We start from the raw sequence: 26,248 nt of genomic DNA, 5'->3' as shown, positions 1-26,248 counted from the left end.
TTTCATTTCTCAAATTACCTAGGTAATCTGCAAATTACCTAGATAATCTGCACATTACCTACTAGGCACTAGTTAAAGTGCAAAAAATGCACTTTAGCGGTAACATATATATAAACTAAAGGGAGTCCCATGGTTTTTCCTATGATAATCAGTTCATATTACTTTTTTTTTAGAGAGCCTGGGGCACTTTCTTCTGAAAATGGAGGTAAAAACTAAATCTTAAAGGGCAGTGCGGCGCACTTTATGCATCATTCATTGCCCAGACACACTTCAACTTCTTAACAAGTTTATAGTAGTTTTCCCAAGGGTATAACAACTGCTCTCACTCTGTTTTGGCAATTATTAGCATCTTGGCCTCTACACTTCTAAGCATTGTATATTTCCCATTCTGTATTCTGAATTGTTACAGAATCGACTTCCCTGCAATCCATTGTGGAATTATGCAATGAGCACTAATAAATGTAAGAACATCGTACTGAGAATATGAAATATCTGCCTTTCTAGCTGTAATGTATCTGTGATAATACAGTTGGAAAAACAAATAATACACTTTCAAGCACTTTAGCTTGTAGAAAAGTTTGTTTCTCTCATGTAAACTGTTTATTGAAAAAGAAGCCGAAGAATGTTCCGATTTCGGCCGAGGGCAGATACGCTCCAGAGTGCTCTGTTCTAATCAGAGCTTCGGGCGCCGCAACTGCCTCTGGGAACCTTACCATGGGTCCCAGCCCGCACGTCTTGAAATTCTTTGTCTAGGAAATTATCTATCAAATCTATAATAAATAGGTGATTAGAACAGAGCACTCTGGAGTGTATCTGCCCTTAGCCGAAATTGGAACATTCTTCGGCCGAGGGCAGAAACAAACTTTTCCAACTTTAACTACACGGAAGCAGTTAATATGCACCTTACCTAGGTAAAGTGCAGATTCTGCACTTTAACTGAGCAAATCCAGTTAATCTGCAGATTAGCTAGGTAATGTGCACATTAACTGTTTCTGCACTTTAACGGTAACATTTATACATACACACTTAAAGTTTTTAAAACCATACATCATGTTTTTGACCAATATAAATATGATCAGGGATATTGGTATATCATTTTGTACCTTCGTATATTAATTACATATTAGTCTATTTACAAACAAGCGAAATATCCATGCGGATTAGAATTTTCTAGGCCATTTCAATATTGAAACAGTCACTAATGTTTTATACTTTAATTACAACATGAAGATTATCTTCACCAACATCTCACTCAGCAAATAACACATGTAATATATTCTCACTAACCAACATCATTTATCCTCTGCAAGGATTTTAATATTAACCCTTTCCTTTTAGGTTGATGATGTGATCGTCTTTGAAGGATCAATTAACCCTTTGTGGACAACTATTACAAATTTGTTTTGCATTTTTTATTACGTGATATCTTTTAGAATATATTTCTATTGGTCTTTTGTATAAGTGACAACTTACGTTTTTATCGATCACAAGTGTATATAATGTTACCCTTTGTAATGATTTTGTATTTGCTTTCTATTGCCTGAAGAAACGACCAGTGTTTGATCGAGAAACGCATTGCTTTGTAACAATAAAGCGTTTTTCACTTTTTTAATCTACTGGAAGTTGTCCTCCTACTTTTATTCCTTTTCCCCATGGGTTGATATGGATAACCCTTTTATATCATTATTGGGAGCCTGCTCCATTGCACCGGTCACAGTACGGTGCCTATACATCTGGTAAGCACATTTACCACTGTTATATGTCACATTATATGAGGCGCCCTCTTTCTGCGTTTACATCCTTTTAGATCGCCCTGTACACCGGGTTCAAGAGGAGCTGCCCTGCTACACATTAAGGATACTATCCATCACAAAAGATCCTGCATTTGGGACTTTTAGAAACATTTATCACTAACCACCTTCTGGTAACATTTGGATATCATATCCCCTTTCTTTAGCGTGCCTCTATATGATTCCCTCCTGGGATCTTTTTCTTTATATTTGTTTAGAGGTGTTGAGGTTTATACATTTATTGTATGGTTAGAGTCTGTTGGTTATGATAAACATAAAACTATATCTATATTGTAAACATCTAGTAATGTTTTAGTGTAAAACAATCTTAGTTATTGTAGTGTACTATGTATTGTGTGTGCACTGTGCAGACTGGCACAAAGGATGGCAGTGACTGACAGCTGTATCCTGCCCTGTTTATTAGAAAACTCATTAACCCCTGGCATATCCATCTGTGTAGCTCAGTTATTCATCAATGTATTTATACACTTTTTTTGACGCTTCAAATACAACTCACATCTCTCTCTTTCAGCGCCATGGCTGTAGAATCTTTCACTGCAGTTGCAACAGATGTGCAAGTTGGAGAATACTTTTTATCCAAAGGTAAGAACACTTCATGAGCACAAGTGAGGTTACCAGGACCCTATAACTACAGCCACTGCTGAGATGCATGATGGCTCTTGGTACTGTATGTTTGTATAATAACGTGTGTTGTGCTTTGTTGTCATATTGCATTTATATGGAGCACTGTGCATAATGCTGGCACTGGATAATTAGTGTAGGATAATAACATAACAAACCCATTGTTACTGTGGTTGTGTATACGGATGCTTCATCATAAGCCTGCCTCTCCACCTACTTTCTGAGCCTACAGCGCCTGCTGTCTCTGCACCTATGTTCTGTAACCTACTGCACCTGCCCCTACTGTCTGTAACCTGCTGTCCCTGTACCTATTGCACCTGCCCCTACTGTCTGTAACCTGCTGTCCCTGTACCTATTGCACCTGCCCCTTCTGTCTTTAACCTGCTGTTCCCGCACCTGCGCCTACTGTCTGTAACCTGATGTCCCTGTGCCTACTCTGTGTAACGCGATATCCCTGCACCTACTGCACTTGCACCAATTATCATTCCACCTACTGCCATTAACCTGGTGTTCTTGGACCTACTGTCTGTAAACTGCTGTGCCTTCTGTCTGTAACCTGATGTTCCTGCACCTACTGCACTTGCACCTATCATCACTACACCTACTGCATCTACTGTCTGTAACCTGCTGTCCCTGGACCTACTGCATTTGCACCTATTATCACTGCACCTGCTGTCTGTAACCTGCTGTCCCTGCACCTGCACCTACTGCACTTGCGCCTATGGTCTGTAACCTGGTGTTCTTGCATCTATGCCTTCTTTCTGTAACCTGGTGTTCTTGCACCTACGTATACTGTCTATAACCTGCTGTCCCTGCACCTACTGTGTGTAAACTTCTGTCCATGCACCTACTGCACCTGTGCCTACTGTGTTTAACTTGCTGTCCCTGCACCAGAACTTACTGTCTGTAACCTACTGTCCCTGCACCTACTCATACAAACTGTAACCTGCTGTCCCTTAACCTGCCCCTACTTTCTGTAACCTACTGCACCCGCGTCTATGATCTGTAACCTGCTATCCCTGCACCTACGGCACTTGCACCTATTATCACTCCACCTACAGCACCTGCTGCTATTGTCTGTAACCTGCTTTCCCTGTACCTACTGTGTGTAACCTGCTTTTTCTGCACCTACTGTCTGTAACCTCTTCTCCTTGCACCTGCGCCTACTGTCTGTAATCTGTTGTCCCTGCACCTTCTGTTGTTTATAGGTCTTGTTGATCAGATCGATAATTTCAAGCAGAAGATCCTGTCCCAGATTGGGAATCCTCATGCCGATGTCACAACCGAAGGAGATTATTTCTATCACAGTGCAAACCCCAAAAACCCAGAGGTAAGTGCAGAACCACCCAGCAGCACGGGGAAGTGAAGCATGAATAGCTACAAACCACTACTGTAAAATAAATTGTAGAAACCAATGTCAATGTTGAAAGTGTTTGGGCAGCTATAGAAACTGAAGGGAAACAGGTGTTTAGATTATGGGTAGTATATAGGCCTCCATTACAGGATGAAGGATTAGATCCACTATTAACTGATGAAATTGCCAAAGTTACAACAAAGGGCAAAGTTATAGTAGTGGGGGACTTTAATATGCCTGACTTAGTCTGGGAGGTACCAGATGCTAAATCAACTAGTAAGTATATACTGGAATCGTTTCAAGGGGAATCTCTTGAACAACTGGTAAAAGAACTATATTAGATTTAGTACTTACAATAATAGAATATCTTAAGTCTCTAGGGATGAGAACTTAGGTGCTAGTGATCATCAGTCTGTATAGTTTATTATTCAGGCACAGGTACTGTGCAACCATAGTAAAATGGAAAGTTCAAATTTTAGAAAGGCTGATTTCTTTCATACAGGTGGTGAGAGTCCACAATCCATCCCTACCACTAGGAAGAGGCAAAAGATTCACAAACCACAAGAGCTCTATAAAACCCCTCTCACCTCAAAGGAACCTCAGTCTTGTTTGTACCTCTGTTGGAGGCTGTCATGGAATGAGGTGCATAGGAGTCTTCAGTGAGAGGGGCTTTCAGTCTATGTTGAGGCCCATTTCCCCTCAGAGTACAGTGCTTGTCAGAGGGATGTATATGGGGTATGGTTTGTGACTATCTTTTTTTCACCTCATAGAAAAGTTGTCACAAACTTCCATAGTGGTCGCAGGGACTTGTCTTTTGCCTCCTCTTATGGATCTACAATATACTACTATTCCATAACCTCTGCTGATATGTTTCAGTTCTGGTTTGGCTATTCACTTTACTAGTAGATGAGTGGCTGTTGGTAAGTATCATATTTTTATTTATATGACACTCTGTAGCCTAGTTTGGACATTTATAATGACATACTTATTTGATACATATAGCGTTGGGAAAAAATCCTTATATTTGTATTCCCCTTTAATCTTTTTACGTGCGTCAGATTTTACTGCATGTTGGGATACCGCACTTGAGCCCTCGTGATTGTGCACATCAGGGCTTTTTGGTGTGCTTAGGGGAGTTCATTTTTTCCTGTGTCTCCTCTTTCAGGTCAGTGCACGTTGGGTTTGCTGTGCTAATCTCCCTTTTTAACAGCTTAGTTTTGTGTGCATGTCCATCTATTCTTGTGAGCGCTATCCAGGCTTTGGGTATGGAGTCTACTTGTCTCCTACTTTATTTTTGTTTCAGCTTAGCGCACCTTAGACCTGTAAGTTTTATTGAACTTCTTTTAGAGGAGGTTAGTTTTCCATTACTCAAGAGCTTTTTAAAGTGGATATAATTATTTATGCTATTGTGTATACTATAATAGAGCTTTCTGATTATGTACCTAAATCTACAGTAGAAGCTGGGTCCTCTGAACACTTTCCTAACAATGTTAAGTGGGTGTATTGTAAAAAAAAATAAAACAAAAAAATAAGCTGAAGTATCTCCTCCAGCTTTTTATGTGACTCATGTTTAAAAATATTAATGCAATCTAATCAACCTAATGCTGCTTCTATAGGTATTACTGGTCCTTCTGTTTGTTCCTTGTCTTCAGGTGTGAAACATCTCATCAAATCTGCTGTTTCTGAAATGTTGGCAGCTCTCCCGCCTTCAAGTAAGTGTAAAAGGTCAGTTCAGAATTTACCTTTACTGGTGCTATGCCCGCTGAGGCTAGGGATAATCCTGTTGTGTTTTCAGAAGGAGAAAGAAGATTCCTCTGCTGATGAGGAATCTTTTGATGTTGAACATGATTTATCCTCTTTTATTTAAAGTTGAACATATTTGTTCCCTTTTAAAAGAGGTTTTGCTTTCTTTAGGGCTTAAGGACTCTGAGGGTTCTGAAAAAAAGCCTTTTAGTCTTTAAAACTGTTGCTAAAACCCATTAAGTTTTTCCTTTTCCAGATGCTGTTTCTGAAATAGTTTCTAGGGAATGGTCTAAACAAGGTAATTATTTAAATCCTTCTGCAAGGTTTAATAAGTTATACCCCTTACCTGCCTCTAATATTGAGCTGTGGGAGACTGTCCCTAAAGTAGATGGGCGTAATTTCTACTCCGGCTTAGCATACTAATATATCTTTGGAAGATGGTACTTTTTTTTTTTTTTTTTATTATTATTGGTAAATTTACATAAATGAACAATACAATAATATTTTTTTACATTCATGATTGCATACATCTTCAATAGTTTACATAAAATTTTTTTTAAACAATATTGTATCACTTTCAGTATATATAATACTGGGGTCTCTCTTTCTCTTGTTAAGTGTATCCAGTCCACGGATCATCCATTACTTATGGGATATTCTCCTTCCCAACAGGAAGTTGCAAGAGGATCACCCACAGCAGAGCTGCTATATAGCTCCTCCCCTAACTGTCATATCCAGTCATTCTCTTGCAAGCCTCAACCAAGATGGAGGTCGTAAGAGTAGTGTGTTGTTTTATACTTAGTTTATTTTCAATCATCCAAATCTAATTTCTCTGAGACTGACTGCATGGAGATTGAACGCTTGATTCTATCAAAGCGTGGCTTCTCCGAGTCAGTCATTGATACCTTAATACAGGCACGAAAGCCTGTTACCAGGAAAATCTATCACAAGATATGGCGTACATATCTTTACTGGTGTGAATCCAAGAATTACTCATGGAGTAAGGTTAGGATTCCTAGGATATTGTCCTTTCTCCAAGAGGGTTTGGACAAAGGATTATCAGCTAGTTCCTTGAAGGGACAGATTTCTGCTCTGTCTATTCTTTTGCACTAGCGTCTGGCAGAGGTTCCAGACGTCCAGGCATTTTGTCAGGCTTTGGTTAGAATTAAGCCTGTGTTTAAACCTGTTGCTCCCCCATGGAGCTTAAACTTGGTTCTTAAAGTTCTTCAAGGAGTTCCGTTTGAACCCCTTCATTCCATTGATATTAAGCTTTTATCTTGGAAAGTTCTGTTTTTGATGGCTATTTCCTCGGCTCTGAGAGTCTCTGAGCTATCTGCCTTACAATGTGATTCTCCTTATCTGATTTTTCATGCAGATAAGGTAGTTCTGCGTACCAAACCTGGGTTTTTACCTAAGGTGGTTTCTAACAAGAATATCAATCAAGAGATTGTTGTTCCATCATTGTGTCCTAATCCTTCTTCAAAGAAGGAACGTCTTTTACATAATCTGGACGTAGTCCGTGCCTTGAAGTTTTACTTACAAGCTACTAAAGATTTTCGTCAAACATCTTCCCTGTTTGTCATTTATTTTGGACAGAGGAGAGGTCAAAAAGCTTTGGCAACCTCTCTTTCCTTTTGGCTTCGGAGTATTATACGCCTAGCCTATGAGACTGCTGGACAGCAGCCCCCTGAAAGAATTACAGCTCATTCTACTAGAGCTGTGGTTTCCACCTGGGCCTTTAAAAATGAGGCCTCTGTTGAACAGATTTGTAAGGCCGCGACTTGGTCTTCGCTTCACACTTTTTCCAAATTTTCCAAATTTGATACTTTTGCTTCTTCGGAGGCTGTTTTTGGGAGAAAGGTTCTTCAGGCAGTGGTTCCTTCCACTTAATCCTGCCTTGTCCCTCCCATCATCCGTGTACTTTAGCTTTGGTATTGGTATCCCATAAGTAATGGATGATCCGTGGACTGGATACACTTAACAAGAGAAAACATAATTTATGCTTACCTGATAAATGTATTTCTCTTGTAGTGTATCCAGTCCATGGCCCGCCCTGTCCTTTTAAGGCAGGTCTAAATTTTAATTAAACTACAGTCACCACTGCACCCTATGGTTTCTCCTTTCTCTGTTTGTTTTCGGTCGAATGACTGGATATGACAGTTAGGGGAGGAGCTATATAGCAGCTCTGCTGTGGGTGATCCTCTTGTAACTTCCTGTTGGGAAGGAGAATATCCCATAAGTAATGGATGATCCGTGGACTGGATACACTACAAGAGAAATAAATTTATCAGGTAAGCATAAATTATGTTTTTTCTCTTACAAGGTGTATCCAGTCCACGGATTCATCCTTACTTGAGGGATATTCTCATTCCCTACAGGAAGTGGCAAAGAGAGCACACAGCAGAGCTGTCCATATAGCTCCCCCTCAGGCTCCGCCCCCCCCCCCCAGTCATTCTCTTTGCCGCTCTAACAAGTAGCATCTCCACGGGAGGGTAAAGTGAATGTGGTGTTAGATTTGTAGTTTTTATTTCTTCAATCAAGAGTTTGTTATTTTAAAATAGTGCCGGTTTGTACTATTTACTCTGTGGCAGGAAGTGATGAAGATTTCTGCTGAGAGGAAAACGATTTTAGCATGTTGTAACTAAAATCCATTGCTGTTCCCACACAGGACTGGGGAGTACCAGAAAACTTCAGTTGGGGGGAACAGTTTGCAGGCTTAACTGCTATAAGGTATGCTCAGTCATTTTTTCTAACAAGACTTGGTAATGCTAGAAGACTGACAAGAATCCCCATGTGGGGAAGGTAAGCCATATTCTGAGACTTAGTATAGAAGGAAGGCTTATTTAAAAGGGCTCAAAAGACTGGTGGACACTGTTAAGGGGCAATCGATTATTTTATAACAAAAATCTGATCTTTTTACAAGTTTTTATTACATTTGGAACATTTTTATGGGGTTTATTCCACATGGCATATATTTGGACGCCTATTTAAGCTTGTGAAGGCCCCACAACTCCAGAGTGGAGAGGGAGGGGGCCTAAATTTCGCGCCTCAATTGCGCAGTTGTTATTGCAGACAGCTTCATGCAGCTTCACGTGGAGGGTCCAAAGATTACTTGAGGACTTTATAGAGGCTTATTTTCAATCAAAACTAATCCCCAAGGAAGGTAGGGCCACAGCAGATTGCTGTGCATGGTGCTGTAGTTTGCTAACCGGTTGCCAGCTTTACTTTGCTCCGGTTTGGCGATTAAGGGGTTATTTGACTTGAAATTCACTGTGCAATCATTTCAAAGCATTAGGAACATATGGTGAAAATTTCATAAAGATTGGGTTATTTTTTGAGATTTAGTAAAAAAAGTGTGCGCTTTTTATTATTTAAAGGCACAGTACTGTTTTTTCTAAAATTGTATTTTTCTGTATTTGAGTGCTGTCTCAGTCTGTTTAACATGTCAGAGCCTTCAGATAGATGTTGTTCTATGTGTTAATAGCCATGGCGGAACCCCCTTTACATTTGTGTTTAAAGTGTGCTAAGGTATCTAAGCATTTTAAAGACCATGCAGTGACACTTAAAAATGTTGCACAAGATGATTCCTTAACAGAAGGTAATGAGGATAGTCCACCTTCCTCTCCCCATGTGTCGACACCAGTTACGCCAGAGCAAGCGATGCCTAGTACCTCTAGCGCATTGGCCCCTATTACATTACAACAATTAGCAGCAGTCATGGATAATTCCCTTGCGGCCTTTCTATCCAAACTGCCAGTTTTTCCTAAAAAGCGTGATAGCTCAGTTTTAAGAACAGAGGATGAGCAATCAGAAGCTTTGGATGATTTATCCGTTGTACCCTCACAACACTCTGAAGTGGCAGTGAGGGATGTGCTGTCCGAGGGAGAAATTTCTGTCACAGGAAAGGTTTCTCAGCGGGCAGAATCAGATTCCTTAGCGTTTAAATTTAAGCTGGAACACCTCCGCGTACTGCTTAAGGAGGTTTTAGCTACGCTGGATGATTGCGACCCCATGGTGGTCCCAGAAAAATTGTGTAAAATGGACAAGTTTCTAGAAGTCCCTGTATACACTGATGCGTTTCCGATCCCGAAGAGGGTGGCGGATATTGTAACTAGGGAGTGGGAGAGACCAGGTGTACCTTTTTGTTCCCCCCCTATCTTTAAGAAAATGTTCCCCATAACTGACCCCAGGCGGGACGCGTGGCAGACGGTCCCTAAGGTAGAGGGAGCAGTTTCAACACTAGCCAAGCGCACAACCATACCAATAGAAGACAGTTGTGCTTTCAAAGATCCTATGGATAAAAAATTAGAAGGTTTACTAAAGAAAATATTTGTTCAACAAGGTTTCCTTCTTCAACCGATTGCCTGCATTATTCCTGTAACTACTGCAGTGGCTTTTTGGTTAGAGGCGCTGGAGGAGTCGCTCCAGAGGAAGACTTCATATGACGAAGTCATGGATAGAATTCATGCCCTAAAGCTGGCTAATTCTTTTATCACAGATGCCGCTTTACAATTAGCTAAGTTAGCGGCGAAAAATTCTGGTTTTGCCATTATGGCGCGGAGAGCGCTTTGGCTCATATCATGGTCGGCTGACATGTCGTCCAAAACAAAATTACTAAATATTCCTTTCAAGGGAAAGACCCTTTTCGGCCCCGAGTTGAAAGAAATTATTTCGGATATCACTGGGGGAAAGGGCCATGCCCTCCCGCAAGATAGACGTTTAAGGCCAAAAACAAGGCTAATTTTCGCTCCTTTCGCAACTTCAGGAGCGGCCCTGCTTCAACCTCTGCAAACGCAAAGCAAGAGGGTAACGCTTCACAGCCCAAAGCAACCTGGAAACCCTTGCAGGGCTGGAACAAAGGTAAACAGGCCAAGAAGCCTGCAGCTGCTACTAAGACAGCATGAAGGGGTAGCCCCCGATCCGGGACCGGATCTGGTAGGGTGCCGACTCTCTCTCTTCGCTCAGGCCTGGGCAAGAGATGTTCACGATCCCTGGGCTTTAGAGATTGTTACCCAGGGATATCTTCTAGAATTCAAGGACTCTCCTCCAAGGGGAAGGTTCCACATTTCTCGTTTGTCTTCAGACCAGACAAAGAAACAGGCGTTCTTACGCTGCGTAGAAGATCTACTAAAGATGGGAGTGATATATCCAGTTCCGATTGCAGAACAAGGACTGGGTTTTTACTCAAACCTGTTTGTAGTTCCCAAAAAGGAAGGAACTTTCAGGCCAATCCTGGATCTAAAAATCCTAAACAAATTCCTCAGAGTTCCATCATTCAAAATGGAAACCATTCGGACAATTTTGCCCATGATCCAGGAAGGTCAATATATGACTACCGTGGCATCTAAAGGATGCGTACCTACATATTCCTATCCACAAAGATCACCATCAGTTCCTAAGGTACGCCTTTCTGGACAAGCATTACCAGTTTGTGGCCCTTCCTTTCGGGTTGGTCACTGCTCCCAGAATTTTTACAAAGGTGCTAGGGGCCCTCCTAGCGGTACTAAGACCGCAGGGCATTGCAGTAGCACCTTACCTAGACGACATCTTAATACAGGCGTCGTCTTTTCAGAGCCAAGGCTCATACGGACATTGTTCTGGCCTTTCTAAGGTCTCACGGGTGGAAGGTGAACGTCGAAAAAAGTTCTCTGTCCCCGCTCACAAGGGTTCCCTTCCTGGGAACACTAATAGACTCGGTAGAAATGAAAATATTTCTGACGGAGGTCAGGAAGTTAAAGCTTTTAACTACTTGCCGAGTTCTTCATTCCATTCCTCTGCCTTCTGTAGCTCAGTGCATGGAGGTAATCGGATTAATGGTTGCGGCAATGGACGTGGTCCCTTTTGCCCGAAATTCATCTCAGACCACTGCAACTGTGCATGCTCAAACAGTGGAATGGGGATTATGCAGATTTGTCTCCTCAAATACTACTGGACCAGAAAACCAGAGATTCTCTTCTCTGGTGGTTGTCTCAGGATCACCTGTCTCAGGGAATGTGCTTCCGCAGACCGGAGTGGATCATTGTCACGACCAATGCCAGTCTGTTAGGCTGGGGTGCGGTCTGGAACTCCCTGAATGCTCAGGGCCTATGGTCTCGGGAAGAGTCTCTTCTCCCGATAAACATTTTGGAACTGAGAGCGATATTCAACGCTCCAGGCATGGCCTCAACTAGCGGCGGCCAAATTCATCAGATTTCAGTCGGACAACATTACGACTGTAGCGTACATCAATCATCAGGGAGGAACAAAGAGCTCTGTAGCGATGAAGGAAGTAACCAAGATCATCAAATGGGCGGAGGATCACTCCTGCCATCTATCTGCAATTCACATCCCAGGAGTAGACAACTGGGAGGCGGATTTTCTAAGTCGTCAGACTTTCCATCCGGGGGAGTGGGAACTCCACCCGGAGGTTTTTGCTCAGCTGACCCAGCTATGGGGCATTCCAGAATTGGATCTGATGGAGTCCCGTCAGAACACCAAACTTCCTCTTTACGGATCCAGGTCCAGGGACCCCAAGGCGGCACTGATAGATGCTCGAGTAGCGTCTTGGTCCTTCAATCTGGCTTATATCTTTCCACCGTTTCCCCTTCTCCCTCGGCTGGTAGCCAGAATCAAACAGGAGAAGGCCTCGGTAATTCTGATAGCACCTGCGTGGCCACGCAGGACTTGGTATGCAGACCTAGTGGAAATGTCATCTGTTCCACCTTGGACACTGCCATTGAGGCAGGATCTTCTAATTCAGGGTCCATTCAAGCATCCGAATCTAGTTTCTCTGCAACTGACTGCTTGGAGATTGAACGCTTAATTCTATCTAAGCGAGGGTTCTCTGAATCGGTTATAGATACTCTGATCCAGGCTAGAAAGCCTGTCACCAGGAAGATTTGCCATAAGATATGGCGGAAATATCTTTGTTGGTGTGAATCCAAGGGTTACTCGTGGAGTAAAATTAGGATTCCCAGGATATTGTCTTTTCTCCAAGAAGGATTGGAGAAAGGTTTGTCAGCTAGTTAAGTTATTATCTTGGAAAGTTTTGTTTTTGGTAGCTATATCTTCTGCTCGAAGAGTTTCAGAATTGTCTGCTTTGCAGTGTAATTCACCCTATCTGGTGTTCCATGCAGATAAGGTTGTTTTGCGTACCAAACCTGGTTTTCTTCCTAAAGTTGTTTCTAATAAGAATATTAACCAGGAAATCATTGTTCCCTCTCTGTGTCCTAATCCATCTTCAAAGAAGGAACGGCTATTACACAATCTTGATGTGGTTCGTGCTGTAAAATTCTATTTACAAGCAACTAAAGATTTCAGACAAACATCATCCTTGTTTGTTGTCTATTCTGGTAAGAGGAGGGGTCAGAAAGCGACTGCTACCTCTCTTTCCTTCTGGCTGAAAAGCATCATCCGATTGGCTTATGAGACTGCTGGACAGCAGCCTCCTGAACGAATTATATCTCATTCCACCAGAGCTGTTGCTTCCACATGGGCTTTCAAGAATGAGGCTTCTGTTGAACAGATTTGTAAGGCAGCGACTTTGTCTTCACTGCATACTTTTGCCAAATTTTACAAATTCAATACTTTTGCTTCTTCGGAGGCTATTTTTGGGAGAAAGGTTTTGCAAGCAGTGGTGCCTTCCGTTTAGGTTACCTGACTTGTTCCCTCCCTTCATCCGTGTCCTAAAGCTTTGGTATTGCTATCCCACAAGTAAGGATGAATCCGTGGACTGGATACACCTTGTAAGAGAAAACAGAATTTATGCTTACCTGATAAATTACTTTCTCTTACGGTGTATCCAGTCCACGGCCCGCCCTGGCATTTAAGTCAGGATTAAGTCAGTAGTTTAAAACTACAGTCACCACTGCACCCTATGGTTTCTCCTTTTTCTCCTAACCGTCGGTCGAATGACTGGGGGGGCGGAGCCTGAGGGGGAGCTATATGGACAGCTCTGCTGTGTGCTCTCTTTGCCACTTCCTGTAGGGAATGAGAATATCCCACAAGTAAGGATGAATCCGTGGACTGGATACACCGTAAGAGAAAGTAATTTATCAGGTAAGCATAAATTCTGTTTTTTCTTTTGACAGACTTGATACAGGCTAAAACCAGCCTTACATATATTAATTATACTAGGAGAGAAACAAAAGCATACTTTTAAAACAGGGCTTTCCCCTTGGGATACAACAGAAATAACCCCTTCATGTCTTTAAAGATATAATATAATTCTCTAATTCATCCTATTCAGAATGATGGGTCAGTGGGGCCATAACTCGATTTCTTACATGCGGATCTAATGCATCAATAAAGTCTCCCCATTTTTTAACTCATTGAGTCTTATTTCTCTATCATATAATTCATCAAAAATGTTGTTAATCATTTGATCTAAAAGGGCAGATTGAAGATCCTGAATACTAGGGGATTGCTTTAACAGCCATTTTTTCAAAATACATTTTCCTGCCATCAATATAAACATTGTCATAAGTATAGTTTTCTTGTTTTTGACTTGATTATTATAAGCAAATATACAATTTAAAAAAATTAAATTGACCTTTGCTTTAAGAACTTTTGAGGCCCAAAAACTCACTTTTGACCAGAATTGTATAATTTTGGGACATTCCCAGAGTAAATGTTTCAAATTGGGGTCATAAAAATTAAATTTTAAACATATTCGTTCACAATTGGACCAACTTGCTGCTATTTTCGATGTAACAGAGAATCTATGCAGAATTTTCATTTGTGATACCCTAAAGTATGAGTCTCTAGTGCTAATAAAGATGTTTTTTTAAGCTTTTTTTTTATCTCTATTTCTTCTAAAACTATAGATGCTGCTAGCCCTCATCCCATTTACCCTTGATTCCAATAAGGCCTTATATAGAGTAAAAAAGCATCCTTTCCAAAAACTTTCTACCATTCCCTGTAATGGATGTGTGGGTCCCATAAGAAAATATTCTTATTTATAATCCCATTTATGTATTGCGGCCTACAATCAGGATGTTGCTTAAAACACAATAAAAAAACAGTAAGTACCTTGAAGCACTGCTCTTGTTACAGGGGTTTGGGCACACACCGGGCTTCCTTGAGACTCCGCTGGCCGCCGCTGACAACCAAAGCCCCTGCAGGGACTATGAGCATGACACCCCTAACTCGGCATATGTAGTTTGCAGACTACTGCTCTAGCTGATGCTTTACCACTTACCCGGCTCCTCTGAGTGTTGAATATCAGCCGTAGGTACAGTAGCAACTCAAGCTTCCGCTTCCTCCATGCTCGCCTCCCACGCCAAGCCCCAAGAGCCCATATCTGGGACACACCACGCCAGCATACCGCTGCTGGAGAAGCCCACAAGTTACCGGTGGTATTGTACATCCCTGGGAGGCATCCGTAGCTCCCCACATTGACTTGGGAGTTAGTGCAGAGGGCGTCTCATCGTTTTAAGTCATTTTGTCCCTGTCAGTCATCTTTAGCTCTGCATGCTGACTTGGGAGCCATCACAACTTTCCTGACAAGTTTTATTACTTTTACTTAATCTTTTTACCTGTGAGGGTTACCAGTATTTCTTGTGAGTAGTACACTGTGTGGGGCTCAATACATGTATCAGTATTTTTATCCTCTACACTTGAATCTGGAGAAGCCCACTGCCCAAGATGTGAGGAGCTCAGTATGTGAGTGGGAGGGGCTTAGATGAGGGTTATCGGCTAAGGGTGAGAAGGGATGTATGATAAGTGTGAGGGGAGGTAGTTTAATACTACCTCCCCTCACACTGAGCTGAGGGGAGGTAGTTTAATAGGCTGAGTAGTGGACACTGAGGGAAGGAGGATGAGTGGGTTAAAGGGACATTAAGAGAAAGCAGTCTGTGAGGGTTATTAAGGGGCTGTGTGTGTGTGGAGGGGGGTAAGGACAATGTTATCTGTCAGAGAGGGATGGGAGGCCAAGAGATTTAGGAGGTGTCTGTGTGTGAGAGGGAGATAGGGGGCTGAGAGAGGGGAGGATGAGGGGGCTGTCTGTGAGAATAAGATTAAAGAATGAGGCTGAGAGTATAAGGAGGGAGGGGTGTGTATGAGGGAGAGGGGGCTGAAAGGGTCAGGGTGTGCATGAGGGAGAGGGGGCTGAGAGGATGAGAAGGGGCTGTGTGAGGGAGAGGTAAAAGAAAAAAAATTAATTTCTTTAAAATGGCACCAAACTTCAAAAATTCTATGTAAATGTATTTCTTATATAAACAATAGCATATTATCCGCGTACAAGGAAAGATGATATTTTCCACCCTCTATCTCCATACCTGAAAAAATGTTCCTTAATTTAATCGCTAATGGTTCCAAGACCAGATTAAACAAGAGGGGATACAAGGGACAACCCTGTCTAGTCCCTCTACCCAAACTAAATCTAGGGGACATCTCTCCATTAACAATAACTGATGCAGCAGTATTTGAATAGATGTTCTTAATGAAATTCCTAAAGGGGCCTTTTATATTAAAACTTCCTAAACATAACAGGTAGGGCCACTCAACCCTGTCGAAGGCCTTTTCGGCATCAAGGGCCAGCAACAGTGCATTCGGTCCAGATTTTCTTTCTGATTCGGGAAATGTGTTGCCTCAGACGGTCTCGGACGTCATGTCCTTTAGATTTAAACTTGAACACCTCCGCCTGTTGCTTCGGGAGGTTTTAGCGACTCTGGATGATTGTGACTCAATTGTGGTACCACCAGAGAAATTGTGTAAGATGGATAAATACTTAGAAGTGCCTACTTACTCTGATGTTTTTCCGGTTCCTAAGAGAATCTTGGATATTATTACACGGGAATGTGAAAGACCGGGTATCCCGTTCTCACCTTCTCCTAATTTTAAGAAAATGTATCCCATATCTGACACTATTCGGGACTCGTGGCAAACAGTCCCAAAGGTGGAGGGATCTATATCTACCCTGGCTAAACATACAACTACAGTATTCCTATTGAGGACAGTTGTGCTTTCAAAGACCCTATGGATAAGAAACTGGAGGGTCTTCTAAATAAGTTATTTATTCATCAGGATTTTCTTTTACAACCGACAGCCTGCATTGTACCAGTTACCACTGTGGCGGCCTTCTGGTTTGACGCCTTAGAGTCTCTTAAGACTGAGACTCCTTTAGAGGAAATTATGGATAGAATTAAGGCGCTTAAGCTGGCTAATTCTTTTATTACGGATGCCGCCTTTCAGATTGCCAAGTTGGCGGCTAAGAATGCCGGATTTGCCATTTTAGCGCGTAGAGCGTTATGGTTAAAGTCTTGGTCTGCTGATGTGTCATCTAAGTCAAAGCTTTTGGCTATTGCTTTCAAAGGGAAAACCCTATTCGGGCCTGACTTGAAATAAATCATTTCTGACATTACGGGAGGTAAGGGTCATCTCCTACCTCAGGATAAAGCAGCTAAACTGAGGGGTAAACAAAATAATTTCCGTTCCTTTCGGAACTTTAAAGGAGTCCCCGCTTCTTCTTCCGCTAAACAGGAAGGGAATTTTGCGCAAGCCAAGACCGTCTGGAGACCCAACCAGGCTTGGAATAAAGGTAAACAACCCAAGAAGCCCACTGCTGCTCCCAAGACAGCATGAAGGGGCGGCCCCCGATCCGGGACTGGATCTAGTAAGGGGCAGACTTTCTCTTTTTGCCCAGGCTTGGGTTAGAGATGTTTAGGACCCCTGGACATTGGAAATCGTGTCCCAAGGGTATCAACTGGAATTCAAAAATTCTCTCCCAAGGGGGAGGTTTCTTCTTTCACGATTGTCTGTAGACCAGATAAAAAGAGAGGCGTTCTTAGACTGTGTAAAAGACCTCTCTACTATGGGAGTAATTCGTCCCATTCCAATACTGGAACAGGGGCAGGGGTTTTACTCCAATTTTTTTGTGGTTCCCAAAAAAGAGGGAAGTTTCAGACCCATTTTAATTCTCAAGAGTCTAAACAAGTTTCTCAGAGTCCCATCCTTCAAGATGGAGACCATTCGAATAATTTTACCAATGATCCAGGAGGGTCAATATATGACTACCGTGGACTTGAAGGAAGCATACCTTCATATTCCTATCCACAAGGATCATCATCAGTACCTAAGGTTTGCCTTCCTGGACAAACATTTTCAGTTTGTGGCTCTTCCCTTCGGGTTGGCCACAGCACCCAGGATCTTCACAAAGGTTCTAGGGTCCCTTCTAGCGGTTCTCAGGCCGCGGGGTATTGCAGTGGTGCCTTTTCTAGACGATATTCTGATCCAGGCGTCGTCTTACCATCTGACAAAGTCTCATACAGACATGGTTCTGTCCTTTCTGAAGACCCACGGGTGGAAGGTGAATCTAGAAAAGAGTTCACTAATCCCACAGACAAGGGTTCCCTTCTTGGGAACTCTGATAGATTCTATTTCCATGAAAAGTTTCCTGGCAGAGGTCAGAAAGTTAAAGATTCTGAATACTTGCCAAGCCCTTCAGTCCAATCCTCGGCCATCAGTGGCTCAGTGCATGGAGGTAATAGGATTGATGGTGGCGGCAATGGACATCATTCCATTTGCTCGTTTTCATCTAAGAGCGCTACAACTGAGCATGCTCAGGCAGTGGAATGGAGATTATTCGAATTTGTCTCCTCAGATAGATCTGTATCAGGAGACAAGAGACTCTCTTCTTTGGTGGTTGTTGCCAGATATTCTGTCCCAAGGGACGTGCTTCCGCAGACCCTCATGGGTGATAGTGACCACGGACGCCAGCCTACTAGGTTGGGGTGAAGTCTGGAATTCCCTGAAGGCTCAGGGTGTGTGGACTCGGTCAGAGTCTCTTCTTCCAATCAATATTCTGGAATTGAGAGCAATATTCACTGCGCTTCAGGCTTGGCCTCGGCCAAGTTCATCCGTTTTCAGTCGGACAACATCACGACTGTGGCTTACATTAATCATCAGGGAGGAACAAGAAGTTCCTTAGCGATGACAGAAGTATCCAAGATAATTCGGTGGGTGGAGGCTCACTCTTGTTATCTGTCAGCAATCTACATCCCAGGAGTGGACAACTGGGAAGCGGACTTTTTAAGCAGACAGACGTTTCATCCGGGGAGTGGGAACTCCATCCGGAGGTCTTTGCTGCTCTGATTCTCAGATGGGGCAAACCGGAATTGGATCTGATGGCGTCTCGTCAGAATGCCAAGCTCCCAAGATATGGATCCAGATCCAGGGATCCTCAGGCCGAACTGATAGATGCCTTGGCAGTGCCTTGGTCGTTCAACCTAGCTTATGTGTTTCCACCGTTTGCTCTCCTTCCCCGGGTGATTGCTCACATCAAACAGGAGAGGGCTTCAGTAATTCTAATCGCACCCGCGTGGCCTCGCAGGACTTGGTATGCTGATCTAGTGGACATGTCCTCTCTGCCACCGTGGAAGCTTCCATTGAGGCAGGACTTTCTAATTCAGGGGCCTTTCCAACACCCAAATCTAATTTCTCTGCAACTGACTGCTTGGAAATTGAACGCTTGATTCTATCTGATTCTGATTCTATTTCTGATTCGGTCATTGATACTTTGATTCAGGCACGCAAGCCTGTTACTAGAAAGATTTACTATAAGATATGGAGTAAATATCTTTATTGGTCCGAATCCAAGGGCTACTCATGGAGTAGAGTTAGGATTCCCAGAATTCTGTCTTTTCTCCAAGAAGGATTGGAGAAAGGATTGTCAGCTAGTTCCTTAAAGGGACAAATTTCTGCTTTGTCAATTTTACTACACAAACGTTTGGCAGATGTTCCCGACTTTCAGTCTTTTTGTCAGGCTCTGACCAGAATCAAGCCTGTGTTTAGACCAATTGCTCCACCCTGGAGTTTGAATTTAGTTCTTAATGTTCTTCAAGGGGTTCCGTTTGAACCCATGCATTCCATAGATATTAAGTTGTTATCTTGGAAGGTTTTATTTTTGGTTGCTATTTCTTCTGCTCGTAGAGTTTCTGAGCTTTCAGCGTTACAATCTGACTCGCCTTATCTTATCTTCGATTCTGCTAAGGTGGTTTTACGTACCAAACCTGGTTTCCTACCTAAGGTTGTTTCTAATAAGAATATTAATCAGAAAATTGTTGTTCCTTCATTATGTCCTAATCCTTCTTTTAAGAAGGAGCATCAGTTACATAACTTGGATGTGGTCCGTGCAGGCGACTAAAGAATTCCGTCAATCATCTTCATTATTTGTTGTTTTCTCTGGAAAGCGTAGGGGCCAGAAAGCTACGGCTACCTCTCTTTCTTTTTAGCTGAGGAGTATCATCCGTCTGTCATATGAGACTGCTGGACAGCAGCCTCCTGAAAGAATTACGGCTCATTCTACTAGGGCCGTGGCTTCCTCGTGGGCATTTAAAAACAATGCTTCTGTTGAACAGATTTGCAAGGCTGCAACTTGGTCGTCTCTTCACACTTTTTCCAAATTTTCCAAATTTGATACTGTTGCTTCTTCTGAGGCTATTTTTGGGAGAAAGGTTCTTCAAGCAGTGATGCCTTTCATTTAGGTTCCTGTCTTGTCCCTCCCTTTCATCCGTGTCCTATAGCTTTGGTATTGTATCCCATAAGTAAGGATGAAATCCGTGGGCTCGTCGTATCTTGTAAAAGAAAAGGAAATTTATGCTTACCTGATAAATTTATTTCTTTTACGATACGACGAGTCCACGGCCCACCCTGTTTTTCTAAGACAGGTTTTTATTATTATTATCATTATTATTTTTTATTCTTTGTTAAACTTCAGTCACCTCTGCACCTTGGCTTTTCCTTTCTCTTCCTAACTTCGGTTGAATAACTGGAGGTGGGAGGGAGGGGAGGAGCTATATACAGCTCTGTGGTGCTCTTTGCCACTTCCTGCTAAACAGGAGGCGATATCCCATAAGTAAGGATGAAATCCGTGGACTCGTCTTATCGTAAAAGAAATACATTTATCAGGTAAGCATAAATTTCCTTTTTCTGTTTAGACTTTAAAGATAAAAAATGTTTTCTTGAATTTTGTACTTTTACCAAAGATGCCAGGAGTTTCCCTGACCTATTCCCAAACCTATACATTTTTCCCTTTTAGCTTTCTAATATCCCTTAATGCCTGCTTTGTCGCATAAATATCCATTTCCTTTTTATCTACCTATCTTTCCACCTTCAATATGCCGCTCTGGTTTCTATATAATTACTATATAAGTTAGTTACCCTCTCGCTCAATTCTTTATATTGTTTCTGAATCACTTTATTATGCTTTATTACATAGGCAGTGATCTCCCCTCTAATCACTGCCTTCCCTGCCTCCCATAAAATTTGTGTATTATAGCAGCTCTCTTTATTATGATTTAAGTATTATTCCCATTTTAGCTTAATAAAATCTCTGAAATGGTCTGAGCCATACAGAAATTTGGAGAATTTAAAGCTTGTGGAGCTAAATTGTTGCCTTCCCATGAAGTTTTTCCTTTTCCAGATGCTGTTTCTGAAATAGTTTCTAGGGAATAGTCTAAGCAAGGTAATTATTTTAATCCTTCTGCAAGGTTTAATAAGTTGTTCCCCTTACCTGCCTCTAATATTGAACTGTGGGAGACTGTCCCTTAAATAGATGGGGGTAATTTCTACTCCGGCTTTGCATACTAATATCCCTTTGGAAGACAGTACTTCTCTTAAGGACCATTTGGCTAGGAAGTTAGAATCCTTTCAAAGAAGGGCCTTTCTGCAAGAAAGTTATTTGTTTAGGCCAACTTTCTCTATTGCTGATGTAGATGCTGCTTCTTACTTGTTAACTAATCTTTCAAAGCAGTTTTCTAATGATTCTGCTAATTGTGCTAATTCCTTTATTTGTCCTTGGCAGTTCTTTTAAGAAGAGCTTAAGGGCTTAAGTCCTGATCTACTGATATGTCTCAATCCAGACTTTTATTTCTTTCTTTTCAGGGAAAGAAATTGTTTGGTTCCGATTTAGATTCTATAATTTCTACTAGTTTCTGGTGGAAAATAACTTTTCTTCCTAAATACTAAAAGTCCAAGGGCAAATCTAAAGCCTTCAATCATTTTTGTTTCTTTCATCAGAACAAAGAACATAAAGTTGATTCCTAGTCTCAGACGCAAAGCACCTTCTGGCCCAGTCTAGAGACCTAAGCAAGCCACAAAATCCACCCCTACATCTAAGTCTGCATGAAGGTGCGGCCCCTGATCCAGAGGCTCTGGTAGGGGGCAGGTAATGTCCTTTTCAGGAGTCTTGATTTCAGTTTGTTCCAGATCCCTGGGCTCTGAATATAATCTACCATAGATAGGCTTTTCTGTCCAATGTTTTTTCAATCAGTTTCAGATCTGGAAGTTCTGGGAGTGATTGCTACAGTTCCTTTGCAGGAACAGGGGATGTGATTTTACTCAAATCTCTTCTTTATTTCAAAGAAGGAAGGTACTCCTAGAACAGTTCTGGATCTGAAAGCTCTGAACAAGTTCGTCAAATTCCTACTTTCAAAATGGAAACTATTCAGACTATTCTGCGTTTTGTTCAGCAAGGTCAGTTTTTGTCCACAATAGATTTAATGGATGCAACCCTTCATGTTCCAATTCACAGGGAACATTATCAGTTGTTGAGTTTTGCCTTTCTAGACCAGCAATTTTAGTTTGTTTCAGGTTTGCCTTTCACAAAGGTTCTGGGTGCACTTTTGTCTGTGATCAGATCTCATTGTTTCCTTACATGGACAATATCTTGGTTCAAGCTCCATCTTTTCTTTTAGCAGAATCTCACACCAACAGTTACAGTTATCATCTCTCTGTGCTCATCGTTACGTGTATTGTTACAGTTATCACCTCTCTGTGCTCATCTGTACACGTATTGTTTCAGTTATCATCTCTATGTGCTCATCGTTACGCATATTGTTACAGTTATCACCTCTCTGTGCTTAGCGGAACGTTTATTGTTACAGATATCACCTCTTTGTGCTCATCGGTATGCATATTGTTACAGTTATCACCTCTTTGTGCTCATCGGTATGCATATTGTTACAGTTTTCACCTCTCTGTGCTCAGCAGTACGCGTATTATTACAGTTATCACCTTTCTGTGTTCAGCGGTACGTTTAATGTTAGTTATCACCTCTGTGCTCAGCGGTACGCGTATTATTACAGTTATCATCTCTCTGTGCTCAGCGGTACGCTTATTGTTACAGTTATCACCTCTCTGTGCTCAGCGGTACGCGTATTATTACAGTTATCATCTCTCTGTGCTCAGCGGTACGTTTAATGTTAGTTATCACCTCTGTGCTCAGCAGTACATTTATTGTTACAGTTATATCCTCTGTGCTCAGCGGTACGTGTATTGTTACGGTTATCATCTCTCTGTGCTCAGCGGTACGCGTATTGTTACAGTTATCACCTCTCTGTGCTCAGCGGTACGCGTATTATTACAGTTATCATCTCTCTGTGCTCAGCGGTACGCGTATTATTACAGTTATCATCTCTCTGTGCTCAGCGGTACGCTTATTGTTACAGTTATCACCTCTCTGTGCTCAGCGGTACGCTTATTGTTACAGTTATCACCTCTCTGTGCTCAGCAGTACATTTATTGTTACAGTTATATCCTCTGTGCTCAGCGGTACGTGTATTGTTACAGTTTTCACCTCTCTGTGCTCAGTGGTACGCGTATTATTACAGTTATCACCTTTCTGTGTTCAGCGGTACGTTTAATGTTAGTTATCACCTCTGTGCTCAGCGGTACGCGTATTATTACGGTTATCATCTCTCTGTGCTCAGCGGTACGCGTATTATTACAGTTATCATCTCTCTGTGCTCAGCGGTACGTGTATTATTACAGTTATCACCTCTCTGTGCTCAGCGGTACGTGTATTGTTACAGTTTTCACCTCTCTGTGCTCATCGGTACGCGTATTATTACAGTTATCATCTCTCTGTGCTCAGCGGTACGCGTATTATTACAGTTATCATCTCTCTGTGCTCAGCGGTACGTGTATTATTACAGTTATCACCTCTCTGTGCTCAGCGGTACGTGTATTGTTACAGTTTTCACCTCTCTGTGCTCAGCGGTACGTGTATTGTTACAGTTATCACCTCTCTGTGCTCAGCGGTACGTGTATTGTTACAGTTATCACCTCTCTGTGCTCAGCGGTACGTGTATTGTTACAGTTATCACCTCTCTGTGCTCAGCGGTACGTGTATTGTTACAGTTATCACCTCTCTGTGCTCAGCGGTACACTTATTGTTACAGTTATCACCTCTCTGTGCTCAGCGGTACGTGTATTGTTACAGTTATCACCTCTCTGTGCTCAGCGGTACGTGTATTGTTACAGTTATCACCTCTCTGTGCTCAGCGGTACGCGTATTGTTACAGTTATCACCTCTCTGTGCTCAGCGGTACGTGTATTGTTACAGTTATCACCTCTCTGTGCTCAGCGGTACGTGTATTGTTACAGTTTTCACCTCTCTGTGCTCAGCGGTACGCTTATTGTTACAGTTATCACCTCTCTGTGCTCAGCGGTACGCTTATTGTTACAGTTATCACCTCTCTGTGCTCAGCGGTACGTGTATTGTTACAGTTATCATCTCTCTGTGCTCAGCGGTACACTTATTGTTACAGTTATCACCTCTCTGTGCTCAGCGGTACGCTTATTGTTACAGTTATCACCTCTCTGTGCTCAGCGGTACGTGTATTGTTACAGTTATCACCTCTCTGTGCTCAGCTGTACGTGTATTGTTACAGTTATCATCTCTCTGTGCTCAGCGGTACGTGTATTGTTACAGTTTTCACCTCTCTGTGCTCAGCGGTACGTGTATTATTACAGTTTTCACCTCTCTGTGCTCAGCGGTACGCGTATTGTTACAGTTTTCACCTCTCTGTGCTCAGCGGTACGTGTATTGTTACAGTTATCATCTCTCTGTGCTCAGCGGTACGTGTATTTTACAGTTTTCACCTCTCTGTGCTCAGCGGTACACTTATTGTTACAGTTATCACCTCTCTGTGCTCAGCGGTACGCTTATTGTTACAGTTATCACCTCTCTGTGCTCAGCGGTACGTGTATTGTTACAGTTATCACCTCTCTGTGCTCAGCGGTACACTTATTGTTACAGTTATCACCTCTCTGTGCTCAGCGGTACGTGTATTGTTACAGTTATCACCTCTCTGTGCTCAGCGGTACGTGTATTGTTACAGTTATCATCTCTATGTGCTCATCGTTACGCATATTGTTACAGTTATCACCTCTCTGTGCTTAGCGGAACGTTTATTGTTACAGTTATCACCTCTCTGTGCTCAGCGGTACGTGTATTGTTACAGTTATCACCTCTCTGTGCTCAGCGGTACACTTATTGTTACAGTTATCACCTCTGTGCTCAGCGGTACGCTTATTGTTACAGTTATCACCTCTGTGCTCAGCGGTACACTTATTGTTACAGTTATCACCTCTGTGCTCAGCGGTACGTGTATTGTTACAGTTTTCACCTCTCTGTGCTCAGCGGTACGTTTAATGTTAGTTATCACCTCTGTGCTCAGCGGTACGCGTATTATTACGGTTATCATCTCTCTGTGCTCAGCGGTACACTTATTGTTACAGTTATCACCTCTCTGTGCTCAGCGGTACGCTTATTGTTACAGTTATCACCTCTCGGTGCTCAGCGGTACGCTTATTGTTACAGTTATAACCTCTCTGTGCTCAGCTGTGTAAAAACAACATTTATGCTTACCTGAAAAATTATTTTCTTTCCTGGCATGGAGAGTCGATGATTCCAATTCATTATTGTTGGGAATTCAGCTCCTGGCCACCAGGTGAAGGCAAAGACACCCCAGCAAAGCTTAAGTATCGCTCCCACTTCCCATAATCCCCCAGTCATTCAGCCGAGAGGAAAGAAAAAGAGGAGCACAAGGGGTATAGAGGTGCCTGAAGATCATGAACATAAACGCCGCCTTTAAGTGTATAAAATGGTGGGTCGTGGACTCTCCATGCCAGGAAAGAAAATAATTTATTATCAGGTAAGCATACATTTTGTTTTCTTTCCAATGGCATGGAGAGTCCACGATTCCATTCATTACTGTTGGAAAACCAATACCCAAGCCAGAGAGGACACAGAATGGATAGGGAGGGAGAACTAAAGGCTGGCGGGCCTAAACTGAAGGCACCACCGCTTGAAGCACCTTTCCCCCCCAAAAAAAAACCTCCCCAGAGGCCAAAACATCAAGGCTGGAAAAAAATTAAAGAGGACTAAGAAGCTGCCTTACAGTTTTGTTCCCTGAAGCAAAAAAAAAAAACCTGAATAAGAAACAGCACAGGTAGAGAAGCCAAAAACCTTTTGGGAGACAGCTGTCCAACTGTCTCATGGGTCAAACTAAAAACAGCCCTCAGCCAAAAAGGAGGAGTATAGACAGAAACCTCTAGGTCCCTGCGCCTACTGGAATTAATAACAGACAATGACAAAGATTGTCTAAACTGCTTGGTAACTTGGAGAACTTGAGAGTACGAACCTCATCCAGGTTGTGAAGTAAACGTTCCTTCTGAAAAGAAGGAATAGAACAGAAGAAAAGGAGCTACAATCTCCCGATTAACAGTGCAGTAAGAAACCACCTAGAACCGGAGACCTAACTTGGCATGGAAGCAGCCGTTCCGACAAAAAACAGAACATTCTAAGATAAAGATAAATATCAACAGAATGAGTAGGTTCAAATATGAAGAACCAGATTAAGACTCCAGGGAGGAGCAACAGGCAGAAACACAGGCCTGATACCAACCTGGGCCTAATCCAAAAGTATACAAGGTACCAGCACTGTATGTAAAGAAT

General features: G+C 42.3%; 1 protein-coding gene across 1 annotated transcript in view; it reads left to right on the top strand.

The window, feature by feature from the left end:
* Positions 1-26,248, top strand: part of TMEM43 (transmembrane protein 43) — a 71,505-nt gene that overhangs the window by 30,648 nt on the left and 14,609 nt on the right. Inside the window, exons 7-8 of the mRNA XM_053720922.1 lie at positions 2,323-2,393; positions 3,641-3,762. Of these exons, the coding sequence (XP_053576897.1) occupies positions 2,323-2,393; positions 3,641-3,762 (193 nt within the window). The remainder of the gene's footprint in view (positions 1-2,322; positions 2,394-3,640; positions 3,763-26,248) is intronic.

This window comes from Bombina bombina, chromosome 7 (assembly GCF_027579735.1).
Source record: "Bombina bombina isolate aBomBom1 chromosome 7, aBomBom1.pri, whole genome shotgun sequence".
In the NCBI taxonomy this organism is placed as follows: Eukaryota; Metazoa; Chordata; class Amphibia; order Anura; family Bombinatoridae; genus Bombina; species Bombina bombina.
This window is presented reverse-complemented; position numbering and strand designations above follow the sequence as displayed.